This window comes from Pan paniscus, chromosome 3 (genome assembly GCF_029289425.2).
Source record: "Pan paniscus chromosome 3, NHGRI_mPanPan1-v2.0_pri, whole genome shotgun sequence".
Lineage (NCBI taxonomy): Eukaryota > Metazoa > Chordata > Mammalia > Primates > Hominidae > Pan > Pan paniscus.
Window position 1 is genome coordinate 174,435,487 of NC_073252.2, and position 15,509 is coordinate 174,450,995.

Consider the following 15,509-nt stretch of genomic DNA (forward strand, 5'->3'; position numbering starts at 1 on the left):
GATTCTGCCCCAGCCTGTTTTCCAAATGGTAGACAGATTGCCGTGAGCAGTATCAGTGATCATGGAGAGACCTCATCCATGCCTAGGTAGATAATGTTCACAAATCAGGATCCACCCATGGGTATCAAGCATGAATTCAGGAACAGCAGCTTTGAAGAATGTTCTGGTGAGATGAAGAATAGCTAATTCACATTAAGAAAGCATCTTCCTGGAAAACTAAGTGTGGCTCTATGCTTTCAAAGGCTGCAAGAAATGTGTTTTTGAATACACTGACTAAAAGAATAAGGAGACAGGTAAAACAGCACTAAAACCAAATCACTGTTTAGAGAACTGTCTTTTCCTCTAAGTTGAAGACTTTTGTAAGTGGTAAAATGGAAGTACAGTTGGAGAGAAAAAAATCTTTGTTGCAGATTAACTACTTAAAGGAAATAAAGGAAATCACAACATAAAGGAATAAAAATCAAAATCTTAATAACTAATGTCTCATTTCTCTTTTTTGTGTCTAAGTAGCAATTGGCAGGCTGAATTCAGTTAATTTTATCAAAAGGAACAGAGATTGAAAAATTAAAGTTAAAAAATGTTGTTCTTCTCTTGAAACACATCCTCTATCCCTAAATTTTGACCTGCTACTTGATGATACCAGTGTGAAAAAATTTTAAGAGTCCAGAGAAAGATACCTTTGATAATATTAAAAGTAGAAAGAGTCTTGATAATTGAGTTTTATTTATCTATCAACTTCAGGAAAATTAGTAATATCTACTGGGAATATGCCATCTGGGTATGTATTAAGATATAATTGTACCTATACCAGCTCTTGTCACATACTAAAGAGGCCTCTTTAATTTTTCTAATTCTTTCTGTGCTGGTCTCATGTGTGTATATTGACTGACTTACTCTTGTCATTTCGACATGATTACAGTTTCTACTGCCTTTTCAATAAATATAGTACATTCTATTTTCTTGTTTACAGACCACTTTGTGAATTTTTACATAGCTATATTTAATCCCTACGTTACTAAGAATTTCCATAAGCTTTTTTTCCTAGATAGTATGTGCTTAGAAAATATACATTTTTTGAACTGAAAAAATAATAATTAGAAGTGCATTATAAACTTGCATGGCGCCCTCCCAAAATAAATACATAACATTTTCAAATCACTGGCAACTTCCCTACTCCACGAAGTATGTAAGAATAAACAAGAGTTTACCTAGTCTTGAGAAACAGACAGTGATTAGAGTCCTGGATCTTCAATTTACTACTTCTGAGACTTGAAAAAATTACCTAACTTCCCCAAGCCTCCCTTTCATTACCTATAAAATAGGGATAATAATAATGGTGATTTCAGTGTAATGTTTGGATTTTTCTTCCTCCTCTTCTTTCTCTTGTTCTTTATCATCATTCACATCAGCCAAGATTTAGTTAAATTTTTGTTAAAGAAATTCTAAATTTTAAAATTTTTATTTAAAATCTTTCCTTGTTTAGTTTTCAGTAACTATTTATTCAGTACCTACATGATACCAAGCACCTTGCTAGAATCTCAGGATAACAGTCATCAATAATGACCTTGCCTCTATGCTGATCAGAAACCTAACAATGAGGGCGGGGCGTGGTGACTCATGCCTGTAATCCCAGCACTTTGGGAGGCTGAGGTGGGAGGATCACTTGAGGTCAGGAGTTCAAGACCAGCCTGGCCAACATGGTGAAATCCCGTTTCTACTAAAAATACAAAAATTAGCTGGGTGGGGTGGCGGATGCCTGTAATCCCAGCTACTTGGGAGGCTGAGGCAGGAGAATTGCTTGAACCCGGGAGGCGGAGGTTGCAGTGAGCCCAGATTGCGCCACTGCACCTGCACTCCAGCCTGGCCAACAGAGGGGGACTCCCTCTCCGAAGGAAAAAAAAAAAAAGAAAAAGAAAAAAAAAGAGACCTCACAGTGAGGGTGAATGAGAAAATACATATACACAGAGAGAGATACTATGGTAGAATTTCTGAAATACCAAATAGCTTACCGTAAACACTGGAGTTTAATTCCCTTATGCAATTTGTTCTTGCCATTAATAATGATCTGAACTAACATAGTAACTAGAATTTCCTCTCAAAAGAGTTTAGATCTATCCAAACATATCAATGTTTGAAACAGTAAGTAGATTATTTTAAGAAAATATGAATCATGATACTATTGTCAGACTATTTTGTGCTTTATTGTGTATATAACAGTATTTTCTGTTCTACATTTAAGTTCATAGCACATAAAATTTATGTATTATTCAGCACTAGCTAATAGCTCCAAGTATGTTTATTTAGTAAATACTGATTGATGATGTATTTAACTAACAATGTATCTATTATAATTTGATATTTTGAAAATTATAATTTTTCTAAAACAGTTTTATACAATAAAGTGAATTGTTCTGGACCAATAAGTAATATTAACTTGTGTCCAATGCAGGACACAAAAAAAGTTGTAATAATACAATTCATTATGAAGCCTGACATATACTTTAGGCATATAATACCAGTTGCTGGTTTTGGAGAAGATCAAAAGGACATATTAAAAAAAGGCATTTAAGCAAGGCTGGAAACTGAAAAAAAAAAAATCTGACTGTATATTCTGTAAAACTATAATAAACAAGAGGAAATGGCAAGTGTTTCCAACTGAGAGGTTCCCAGTTGTAATCTACTGGCATTCTTTAATAGGAATATTTAATAGTCAATTCTCACCAACAAGAATGGACTTCAAATAAAGCCACATTTTGAAACAATAGGTTGTTTACAGCAGCATAGCAACGGCTATAAAGCAACAATTCCTAATCGTACTTATCTTGCTGGCTATTCAAGAAAAAGGTGTAGAACTTCCTTACTGAGAGGATCTTGAGTTATAATTTAGTTCTAAATTATAAGTAATGTTTGTGTGGATACAAATATGACACAAAAAATGCCTTCCTTTAAAACACCATTATATCCTAAATATAACCAGTTTCTCTTCAGAACAAATCTCACTACCATATTTAATTTAAATTTAAATATTCTAAACTTTAGTCCATTAAGTACAGATATATATACCCCCAGAAGAATATGATTAATAACTGTAAAATCAGATTTTAAAACTACACAAAATTTAAAGAAATAATCCCCCAAAATGGGAAAAGGTCTTAGCATTTTGACTTAGCATTGCAACCACATGGCCAGCTATAAAAGGCCTGTGGAACTTAAATTGTGTTTAGGAAAGAAAATGGAATAACAGATAGCCTAACAGATTTAAATCTGGTACTGAATTAATTTTAACATATTGTTATGCATAAAAAGTATACACAGTACCACAATTAAAATAAAAACTCAATTGAAGAGTTTTAGAGATACTGAATAAAATATGTGAATCTCATTGTACCTTGGATTGGAAAAAAGTGGTATTTTTCACAGATGCATTAATTATGTTCTTAAGGCAAATGTTATTCTTAAAGAAACTTCTGATAACTGGTACTGGCATAGAGTTCTTTTTCCACATCAGGATAAAACCTGATTTCCAAAAACTGTGCTTGCCAAATATTAACTTGCTAAAGATACAATACAAATCACGTTCCACTTGCTGAATACATAAGAATGTAATAAATTAATCTTCCAGACTGCTGCAGTATTCTGTTTAATTAATGGAAGAAATATCTCTGACTGCAGTGTAAAATAATACCTCTAATTTCATTATATAGTTGCATATTTTACTTAGGTTTAAATATTTTTTGTTGTAAAATTTTATGAAACATCCAACTTAAATATAATCGAGCATGTCTTTGTTAATATACATGTTCATATTATTGATTGCTCATATTATTGCTTTATAAAATAATGAAAAAGAAGTAGCTGCTTGTTTTTAAGATGGCAATGTAGAATTTAAAATAATGCTGCTTCTATATATCAGAATTAGCTCATAGCAAGCTAGCTTCCTAACTAAACTGGCTTCTTTAGTCTGGTACTAATGAACACAGCAAAGAACTTCTAGTTCCTTGAGCTTGATTTAACCCCACCATTTTCAAGAAGACTCTAGAGATTGAGTTGTTTTTCTTTATTCTTTCCTAGATTTAGTAAAATATATAAGGTAAATACTAACATTCAAGTAACTTTTAATCCAAATGTGTGCCTCAAAAGCAGATGACTTTCTTCTGCTTCTGCTTTCATCACCAAATAATTTACCCCCTGCAAAATTCATTTTCTACTTTTTGGTTCTATCTCTTAAATATACAACTTCTCATAAGAAAATATACTCAAAGTGTATGTTTATGAAAGAGGTTGAAAAGACATCCAATCTACTTAACTTTTCAAAGCCACTTAGATACTTGTGTGGAGAACTTTGAAGCAGTTTTTATCCATTAGTATACTTTGGAATGCACAGCGCATATGCTTTTACTTTTCAATGAACAGCTGGCTTCCTCACACGCCCTGATAACCTCCCCTTCATTGAGTCCCATTTAAAAAAAGCATTTCTATGAAGTATCTATAAAAAACTTGAGTTTAACATTACCTAAGGTACACTGTCCTTACAATTTACATCATTCCAATTGGTGGCTTTGCTACAAAATGTGCCTGGAACTCTTTTAACAAAATGAAAAGTCTTTTTTTATTGTTTTTTTTACCTTAAGAAAACACAGCATTAAGAAATTTCCTTTTATATTTGAAGGAAATCATCACACACTCCCATTCATACTACACTGATAATGCAATAAATTGAATAAACTCAGGAAAAGCTGCTACTTAAGTACACATTTTCAGAACTTGGAATATTAGTAAAAATGCAGGAACACTGCATTCTTGCTTTCAGAAATTTTATGCCTCGACCTCCCTTGGTTTATAAACATCCTGGATATGCACTTCCATAAGCCTTTGTACTTTTCCTTCACAACACGTAAACTACTTTTAATTACTTGATAAATGTTGATTTCGCTTGCTAATTTGTTAGTTCCATTAGGGCAGGATCTATCCATCACTGTACACCTACACTTTGTGCATAGCATGCTTTTAGTACATAGTATGAAGCGCCACATAATGGGTGTACCATATGCACTTGTCTAACTGAACTTAAATTAAAACTATCTGCCGGGTGCGGTGGCTCATGCCTGTAATCCCAGCACATTGGGTGGCCGAGGCGAGTGGATCACTTGAAGTCAGGAGTTCGAGACCAGCCTGGCCAACATGGTGAAAACCTATCTCTATTAAAATACAAAATCAGCTGGGCGTGGTGGTGGACACCTGTAATCCCAGCTACTCGGGAGGCTGAGGCAGGAGAATCGCTTGAACCCAGGAGGTGGAGGTTGCAGTGAGCCAAGATCACACCATTGCACTCCAGCCTGGGTGACAAGAGCGAGACTCCGTTTCATAAAAAAAAAAAAAATCCCTTATACTATAAACAAAAATATAAGTGAATCCTTTGGATAGGAAAAGGGCATGATAATACAAAATCAAAGAGGGAAATGCAGGGCACAGCTAATGATGAATGTTGGCTTTCCCTTGGTACTGATGTTTGCTCTTCTCTTCTGATACATCAATACCCTAAGAATTAATAAGCACACCAGGCTTCAAATGACATTTATCAGAATGATGCTTCCTCCCAAATCTATATTTAAAGACCCAATTATTGTTCTAAAATTTTAGAATTGTACGTCAAACCTTCTGGTATCTCCACCTAAACACCATTCAGACTCTTTCAAATCAGCATATTCAAAATTTGACCTTTGACCCCAAATTTGTTTCTTTTTATTCAAATATTCATTTTATTCACTTCTAAGTGTTTGCTATGTGCCAAACTACTGTGCTATTGTTCAATGTAACAAGCAGACACAATCTTTGTTTTCATGGAGTCTAGAACCTATGGAATAAGACTGGGTGCAGTGGCTCACACCTGTAATCCCAGCACTTTGGGAGGCAGAGGTGGGAGGATCACCTGAGGTCAGGAGTTTCTAGACCAGCCTGGCTAACATGGTGAAACCCCATCTCTACTACAAATATAAAAAATTAGCCAAGTGTGGTGGTGCACACCTGCAATCCCAGCTACTTGGGAGGCTGAGGCAAGATAATCACTTGAACCCAGGAGGCAGAGGTCACAGTGAGCTGAGTTCCTGCCACTGCACTCCCACCTGGGCAACAAGAGTGAGACTCTATCTAAAAAAAAAAAAAAAAAAAAAACCTAGGGAATGAAACAAAGATAAAACAATCTGACAGATAAGGTAATGATGCTAAGATACAGCAACAATGGATGCTGTGGAAGCACACAACAGAATGTCCTGGAAGTCACATTTATGTTTAGGCCTAAGGATGAGTAGAAATTAACTAGATACATCGAGATACGGGATCATGTGTAGGGAGATGTTTCAAACACAGAGTACAGCATTGCAATACTGGAGGTGACAGATATTGACATAACCCAAGAAGTGAAAAGAATTTGGGTCTTAGTGGTAAGTAGTGTTTGTGGGGAAAAGCATTGACATTTGAGGATGGACATTTAGGTAGCATCCAGATCATTGAGGGCCCAGGAAATTATGTTTAAGGGATTACAACTTAGAACATTTGTACCAATCAATCTGACCAGATGCTGGCCTAAGCAACCCAATTAGAAAAGATAAGCTTATCACCACACTAGTTGAATGCTGGCTCCATCCCAATAAGGCAATGTTATCAAGGAGTTTTTAGCAGTATCTGACTTAGCATTAAGAAAAGAAAAAAAAATCACTGCTAAAAAATGGCAAATAGATTGGAGGAAAGGAAGAATGGAGGTAGAAGACCAGTTATTAGGCTTGTCCAAAAGGAATGGTCTAGGTAAGGGGTAAATGTGACCTAGATCAGAGTGGGATTAGCAGCGTGGAGACACTGGATGGGTCCCAGAGATGTTTGCAAGGTAGACTGAATAGCAATTAGTTTTGGTGAAAGGAAGGATAACTTGGCTTGACCGACTGGCTGAATGATGATGTCATTTACTAAGACAGAGAACACTGGAAAAAGAATAGGATTCACTTACTTGCTTATTTGGGGAAGGTGGTAGGGAATAGGTTGTAACTGTTAAGTGAGACAGACTGACCTGTCTGAGGGACAGCCAAGTCACAAGGTTGAGTGGACAGTATAGAAATCAGGAAAGAAGCCTGAATTGGAGGGAAAGGTTTGGGAAAAGTAAAAAAAAGTAGATGAGAAAATACAAGGAGAGTTACAGTCTGCAGAGAAGGTGTCTTAGGTCAGAATTCTCAGGAGAAATACCATATTTTTGATGAACTACAAATTTTTAATTCTCAAAATCTTCAAATCTTTAAAAAATTAAAATGACAAAATAAAAACTAATGCTATATAAATTTTAAAATATGACTGCATTACAGATCAGAATGTATAAATATTGTGATTATTGTAAATATATAGCCCACCAATAGGATAGAAAAAAAACTAAAAAAAAAATCAACCAATAACAAAAAAGCAGACAAACTTCAGAAATTTCATGGGCAAGTCCTGATTTTTCACACAAGCAAATGATTGGGAAGAAGTTGACAGAACTCATATCAACATTGTAAATCTATTATAAAAGTAAGCCTAAATTCTGCAAAGCTGGGTGGTGAAAGAGATGAAATACAGCAAGAAAAGATTCCATGCGATCTAAAGTAGACAATTTTCTTATAGCAAATATCTGATGTTTAAGTACTAAGTAGACTGGGCAAAATTATGTCACCTATATGCAGCTTACACTTAGCACTAAATGCTCATCTTACCCCTGGCCCCTTGTAATTTCTTTTTTTTTTTTTTTCTTTTTTTTTTTTTTTTTTGAGGCAGGGTCTGGCTCTGTCACCCAGGCTGGAGTGCAGTGCTACGATCTTTACTCACTGCAGCCTCTGCCTTCCAGGCTCCAGCAATCCTCCCACCTCAGCTACCTCCCACGTAGCTGGGACCACAGGTGCACAACACCATGCCTGGCTAATTTTTATACTTTTTTGGGGAGACAGGGTTTCACTATGTTGCCCAGGCTGGTCTCCAATTCCTAAGCTCAAGAGATCTGCCTGTCTTGGCATCCCAAAGTGCTGGGATTACAGGTGTAAGCCACCGCGCCCAGCCAAGCCTTGCAATTTCTAAAGCCTAAACCTCTCCAACACCTCCCTCTTGATAGAGCAATTTCTATGCTACTGAGCATACACACCTACCCTTGAATAAATGCTTTCACTCCAATACCCACTGGGTGAATGTGACACCTAATTAGACCAATGCAGAAAATGAATATGCAATGGTCACAGAAAAAACTCAAATCGTTAATAGAAGACTAAATTTATTTACTTTGCTTACTAACAATGTACTGATTTTCTGTTTTCCAAGTTTAGATTTTACCTAAGGTATGCTTAGGTATCTATTTGGCCCATATGTAAAGTACGCATTTATTTGGTCGACCAATAGTAAGAAAAATATAATGTTGGCTTTTGCTCATATTAACTAATGAATGAGAGAATAAAGAAGAATTTTCTTCCTTATCTGTAAGAGAAACAGATATCTATATCTCATCTAGATATCTAGATAGATATCTAGATATCTAGATATCTCATCTGGATATCTAGATATAGATATATATAGATATGTTTCTTTTACAGATACATATATGTGTATCTGTATATACATATATGTATATGTATATATAAACTTTATATACATACACATATAAAGTTTATATATATACATATATATAAACTTCTAATTTAGGTTTGGGGGTCCATGTGCAGGTTTGTTACATATGTAAACTTTTATTTTAGGTTTGGGGGTGCATGTGCAGGTTTGTGACATAGATGAACTTTTATTTTAGGTTTGGGGTTTTATTTTAGGTTTGGGGGTCCATGTGCAGATTTGTGACATAGGTAAACTTTTATTTTAGGTTTCACGGTGCATATGCAGATTTGTGACACAGGTAAACTTTTATTTTAGGTTTGGGGGTGCATGTGCAGGTTTGTGACATAGGTAAACTTTTATTTTAGGTTTGAGGTTTTATTTTAGGTTTGGGGGTGCATGTGCAGGGTTGTGACATAAACTTTTATTTTAGGTTTGGGGTTTTATTTTAGGTTTGGGGGTCCATGTGCAGGTTTGTGACATAGGTGAACTTTTATTTTAGGTTTGGGGTTTTATTTTAGGTTTGGGGGTCCATGTGCAGATTTGTGACATAGGTAAACTTTTATTTTAGGTTTCGCGGTGCATATGCAGATTTGCGACACAGGTAAACTTTTATTTTAGGTTTGGGGGTGCATGTGCAGGTTTGTTACATAGGTAAACTTTTATTTTAGGTTTGGGGGTCCATGTGCAGGTTTGTTAAATAGGTAAACTTTTATTTTAGATTTGGGGGTACATGTGCAGGTTTGTGACATAAGTAAACTTTTATTTTAGGTTTGGGGGTACATATGCAGGTTTGTGACATAAGTAAACTTTTATTTTAGGTTTGGGGGTGCATGTGCAGGTTTGTGACATAGGTAAACTCATGTCATGGGGGTTGTTGCACAGATTATTTCATCACCCAGGAATTAAGCCCAGTACCCAATAGTTACCTTTTCTGTTCCTCTCCAGAAACAGATATTTTTTAAAAGATCAAGCTAAATTGATAGCATAAACGTTTGTTTAGCAAAAAGACCCATTATTTGAAAATTCCACAAGTGTGTTAATCAGCTATTTTATTATTAATAATCTTCAAGGCAGCAGTTTTAAAGCCTGGTTTAAAGGGAAAAGGCTAGGGGTCAGGGAACAAACTCCCTAAAACTGTGGGGGAAAATGCTGTGGATGTGTCTATATTTTCATTTGTTCTCATGAAAGGGTCCACAGTTTTTATGTGATACTAAAAGAGATTTGTGCACTGATTCTGTGGTAGGCACTGGGATAAGTAGTGAACGGATCTGTTTTTGCCTTCGTGGAGGAGGGAGACATTAATCAAGTAACAATGACTACATAACTATGAACTATGTGATTATAGGCTGTAATAAATACTATTTTTAAAATATGGGAAACTATAAAGCATTTACTACAAATATTGGGTCTAATCCAAATAGGTCAGAAAGTCTTGCCTGAGGCCTTGCCGAAGCCACTTGACACCCAAATTAAGATCTGAAGAGCTAGCACCTCAGGAAAGAGGAGACAGGAAGGCCAGGTTAACCTAAAGGTGTGTGTGCAAGGGCCCAGGAGCAGAGGAAACACGATGATGCCCAGGAATTGGAGAAAGTCTAGAGCACTGGAAGCACAAGATCAAGAATCGTTACATTAGATGATGCTGAACAGGGGCTATGGAGCAGAGATTGCAGGTTGTGATAAAGATGTGCTCTTGAAAATCCTGCATGTTCTCATTTATGTGGGAGCTAAACGAGTGGATCTCATGGAGGTAGAGAGAAGAATACTGATTATCAGAGGCTGGGAAGGGCAAGGGTAGGGAGGATGGAGAGAGGATGGTTGAGGGGTACAAAAGCACAGTTAAAGAGAAGGAGTAAGTTTTAGTATTCAATAGTACATCAGGGAAATTGCAGTGAATAACGATATATTGTATATTTTTTAAAAAGCTGCAAGAGAAGTACTGTATTGTTCCCAATAGAAAGAAAAGATAAATGTTTGAGATGATGGATATCCCAATTACCCTGATTTGATCATTACACATTTTGTACAGGTATCAACATATCACACATGACCCCAAAATATGTACAACTATGATATATCAATAAATATAACCTTTAAAAAAGATTTTTGTCTTATTTTACAAGCAATGGGAAATCACTGAAAGGCCTTTATGCTGGAGACTGACATCAGCTCTGTGGGGTTTTTTTGTTTTTGAAACAGGGTCACGCTCTGTCACCTAGGCTGGGAGTGCAGTGGTGCAATCCTAGCACACTGCAGCCCTGAACTCCTGGGCTCCAGCGATCCTCCTGCCTCTGCCTCCTCAGCAGCTGAGACCACAGGCGTGAGCCACCATGCCTAGCCATAGATTTGGATCTATGTTTTTAAAAAATATGCTTGAAAGTAATTTATAGAAAAGATTATGAAGAAAGGAAATGGAAGGAAGAAGAGCAGAGAGAAGGTTCTCCCATTAGTTGGAAACAGTATCCAAAGTACCTTGGTTTACTATTTGATTTAAATCAAATACCATATTAGGAATATAATCTAGAATACATCATATTGCTTAACTGAATTATTTTAAAATATAAATCGTTAACGGCATTCCAAAAATTGTATATTTCAATTCCTAAATCGTCCATATTTATTTTCTCTAACTTTAAAAGGAAATGACATTTTTCTCAAGAGACTCAGTATACCAAAATTCCTCTTAAGAGGTTTGGCTTGAAGATAAAAACAACGTTTTAATTATTAATATGTTTTAAAAATGAATATTACCTTTCAAAGAATATCTGCTTGGCCTAAGTATTTCTATTTAATTTATTTTAAAGTATGCAGTTCTAAAATTTAGAGGATTTTAAAGAATCCTGTTTGATTTCAGGGTTATGATAAAATACATAATACCAATAAAACCTGTTAAAGTAGTATTAATTTATTTAGAATAGTAAATACAAAACTATAATGTCTTACTGTTTATTGTTGTTTGGTAAAGATTCAGGGAGGATAAATGAACTAAGGATAACTTTTGCTATGCCCAATAGTATAATTATATGTTAGTCTATCAAAAATATTAGAATTTTGGCCACCACTGAAATATTGTCATGTTCCTACAACTGTACATTTTTCTGGTAAAGTTTCTAAATGCAGGACTATGTTTAGAGTCACATTGTATTCCTTGAGAACACATGTTGGAACGATCCCTACATTATTTTGCTGTGCTTTTAGGAAATAATCAGAATGAATTGCATCTGGCTAAGCTTAACTAACTATGATACTAAAAGAAATGATAGAAGGCCCCAAAGCATCACCTTTTAATTTTTTTTTAACCTTTAGAGTTGAGGCAGAGGCAAGCTGAATAGAAAATTTAGCTTTATAATTTATTTTTTGTTTCTTCTTGCAAGTCTTAATCTAAAATGGCTTGTTTCTTTATCAAGTGGGTGAGCAATATAAAGAAACTCAATTTTTGAAAAGAAAGCAATTAATTTGGGTTGTATAATAAGACAATGACTCCAAACTCAGAGGCCAAATGATCATAACAGTAAAAATTTTGGAAATATTCAGCTAGCTGAAAAAATGTATCTCATGGAATTGAGATAGTAATCTTAACTCTGATTTCTATTAATACTATATTGAAATAAGAGTAGGTTTTATTACTGAAAACCATGTAGATCAGCTAAAGTTTGCATAAAATTAAAATGTGAATTTTCTGTCATACCACATCATACAAATCAAATCTAACACCACATCTTTCAATTTCATTTTTCATTCTCCAGGTCAAAGAACAGTTCTGAATTTAGCCAGATTTACGTGTGTGAGTCTAACTCCAAAAATAGCTTAGAAAGGTCATTAGGACAACCACAGTTTTGTCTTTCGGGAGAAGTTTGCTTCAGTCCAGCCCACAGGACTGGATTTCTCCAAACATTTCTGTTCAGAGGCCAGAGGTGCACACAATTTCAAACAACACTTTCATGGTTATCGCCAGCACATACGCGTGTTCCACAGCCAGCCTCCTCTACCACGTAAGGCCCACAAAGCGGGTTTATGTGTCTGGTCTGAAAATCCCTGATCCAAAACCAACCTTAAGAGACATTTCCTGGTTATCAGAAGCTTACCATTTAATGAGATAAACTTCCCAGTTTATTCAAAACATCTGAGATTTAGTGTCAGAGTTATTTCCTTTGCTTTCGACAGGAAGACAATAAATTTCTTCAGTGAGATGGCTTATTTCAATACTATACCACTGTTTCACAGAACACACGCATTTAATTTTACACTTTGAATACTGTTTGCACTGTTATCTCCACCATCTGAAAACTTACCCATTTAAAAGTATTTTATTGCCATATGAACATGTTTATTCTTGAAGATCAACACACACACATACACACGTACATGTACACACATACATACGTATATTTATTGTTTTCTGCATGAGGCTTTGACTCCACTATATGAAGAGTTTGCAAAGTAATAAAGCATCAATTACTTTCCTTGTGACACTGTGTTGTCAAAAACACAAAACACTGAAAAACTGACTTCATTCCCCTAAAGAAAATATAAGAGACCCTGAGTTGAACCAAGTTACTTTAAAGCAACGAGAAGTTTAAACACATCATCCCCAAAGTTAAAGCTTCTGATTGAGTGGGCTCTCGCGGGTAGCAGGAATGGGCAATACCCACCGTCTTGCTGAGGTAGCTCGTGCTGGTGTTCATGCACTGCAGCCCCTCACTGTTGCAGCAACCCCCACATCTGTAGATGGACACACATGGAGGTTTAAAGAAGGTGTTTGTTGCGACTCCAAACTCCTTCCCCACATCTATACACACCTCCCGTGGCATGCATTGAGTCTTTCTCCACTCATTATCAATACCTGTCAAGTCATAGGGAAATCAGTAAGTTTTATGGAAACCACCAAGATAAAAAAAGCCCACAGCAGCTGCAAATCACTCACATTCATTTCAGATTTTAACAGTTAAGTTCAATATATAACTAAAGAGACAGCTGATGGGATCCTAAATTGACTTGTGAATGAGAATGATATAACATTGAAAAGACAAGCTAAGGCTATTTCTTAAACTCATTTCTATAGCTAGGCAATAAGCAAAATTCGCATTATGCTTTATTAAAAGTACACCAATATCCCACAACACTAATGTTTGGTTTTTCTTTCTTAAGAAAATGGTAATTTAATATATGAATGTTTGTAAGATGTGCAGAGAGAGTCATGTTCATTCTCTATAGTATGGGCCATTTTTGTGCTCTCAATGCAAATATAAATATAATTTTATTTTTCTTTAAAACCGAGTTGCATATGAGAAGACAGCTATGGTTTTAGATTCAAGTCAAACATCCTTTTCAGGCGGACTATTTGGCAACCTTGAGTAATGTCGTGGCCGCAGCTACGTAAAATACAAGGCTATTTTTCACCAACTGGGACTCCTTCTGAACTTTCTTCAGCAAAGTCAATGTTTCCTATCCCTTTTAACTCTCCTCTGGAATTTTGTTTCTGATGAGTTAGTAGCTTACCTATAATACTGTTGACTTTTTAAATTCTGCATTACAAATAATGTACTTCCTCAGTTTACTAGTCTATTTATCCCATATTTCCCTGAAAATAGAATTTTTGGAAAAGGACATAAACTATTGGTTAGACAACCATGAAGCCATTTTGTTTGCCTCTGTTCTCAAAATACTTTCCAGTATCAAACTTTTATAGCGATTAAGAGCTACCAACTGAAGGCAAGTATGTTTTTAAATTATTCCACCACTTTTTAATTTTTTTTAATAGAGATGAGGTCTTGCTGTGTTGTTCAGGCTGGTCTCTGACTCTGGCTTCAAGCAATCCTCCCACTTTGGCCTCCCAAAGGTCTCGGATTACAGACATGAACCTCTGTGCCCAGTCATACCCCACCAATTGATGCTATGACATTTTATGCAACATGATCATTTTCTGTGAAGCTTTATGCTAGATACCTCATCAGCTTAAGTCCCGCTCTGAGCCAGTTATCTGTGAAGCAGCAAGGCAACAAGTGACATCTGAAAAGGTGATTTCAAATGAAGCATTTCTCAATCCAAATCAGATAGGAAATTAAGGTATAATTATTTGATAAGATAAAGAATGTTTAAGTTATTAAACAGATATAGTATGTAAAATATAGCCATCTGTTTTAAAAATTTTCCAATGGCTATCACCTGAAAAAATAAATGTGTGTTGTTTATGCATGGACCTATCTATCCTGTATTTTATGAAGTCATCTTAATACTCAAAGTGAAATCATAAAATGTTGTATTTTGAAGTAATTCTTTATTTTCTATTTGCTTTCCGCCCTAAAGGTGTATTCGGTGATACAAACACTGAAATTAAAGAACCAGGCTGGCAACTTCTACTGGTTTGATATATAAGGCTTACTATACATTTTATTTCCCATACTTACTTTTCAAGATCTCTGTATTATAATGTGCTGCAGCAAATTTTATAGTCTCTTCTGTCCTTGAGTTGAGGTTGGCCTGTTCTCTGTTATGTTGCCAGCCTCCTTTCCTTAGCTGACACTTGTACATTTTCCAATATTCTGGGTAGAGTACAGTCATGAGTTCATCTACACTGGACACAGACCGTAACTGCTCCTCCAGATCTTTGCTTGCATAAGCCTGTCAAAGAAAAATGCAAGATCAATGACTTACCAGCTTAAGGGATTTAGAAACAAATGCACTATAAAACGGTTAGGTTTAATAGTATCTATACTCCGTTCCCTAACTCAAATATTATTAATTACTCCTAAATTACTTCACTTTCCTTGGTAAAATTATATTTGTATTTTAATTTGTATGAACCAAAACAATTAAAAATACATATTTTGTTGTTAGGAAAAAAATTCTGTGATATAATTTTAAAATAATTTTAAGGTAGCTTATTTATTTTATTCATAGCT

The 15,509-nt window shown here is 35.4% G+C and overlaps 1 protein-coding gene across 1 annotated transcript in view; it reads right to left on the bottom strand.

The window, feature by feature from the left end:
- Nucleotides 1-15,509, bottom strand: part of VEGFC (vascular endothelial growth factor C) — a 146,782-nt gene that overhangs the window by 30,798 nt on the left and 100,475 nt on the right. Inside the window, exons 2-3 of the mRNA XM_003823438.5 lie at nucleotides 15,015-15,228; nucleotides 13,260-13,450 (exon numbers count right to left, since the gene is read on the bottom strand). Coding sequence (XP_003823486.4) covers nucleotides 13,260-13,450; nucleotides 15,015-15,228 — 405 coding nt within the window. The remainder of the gene's footprint in view (nucleotides 1-13,259; nucleotides 13,451-15,014; nucleotides 15,229-15,509) is intronic.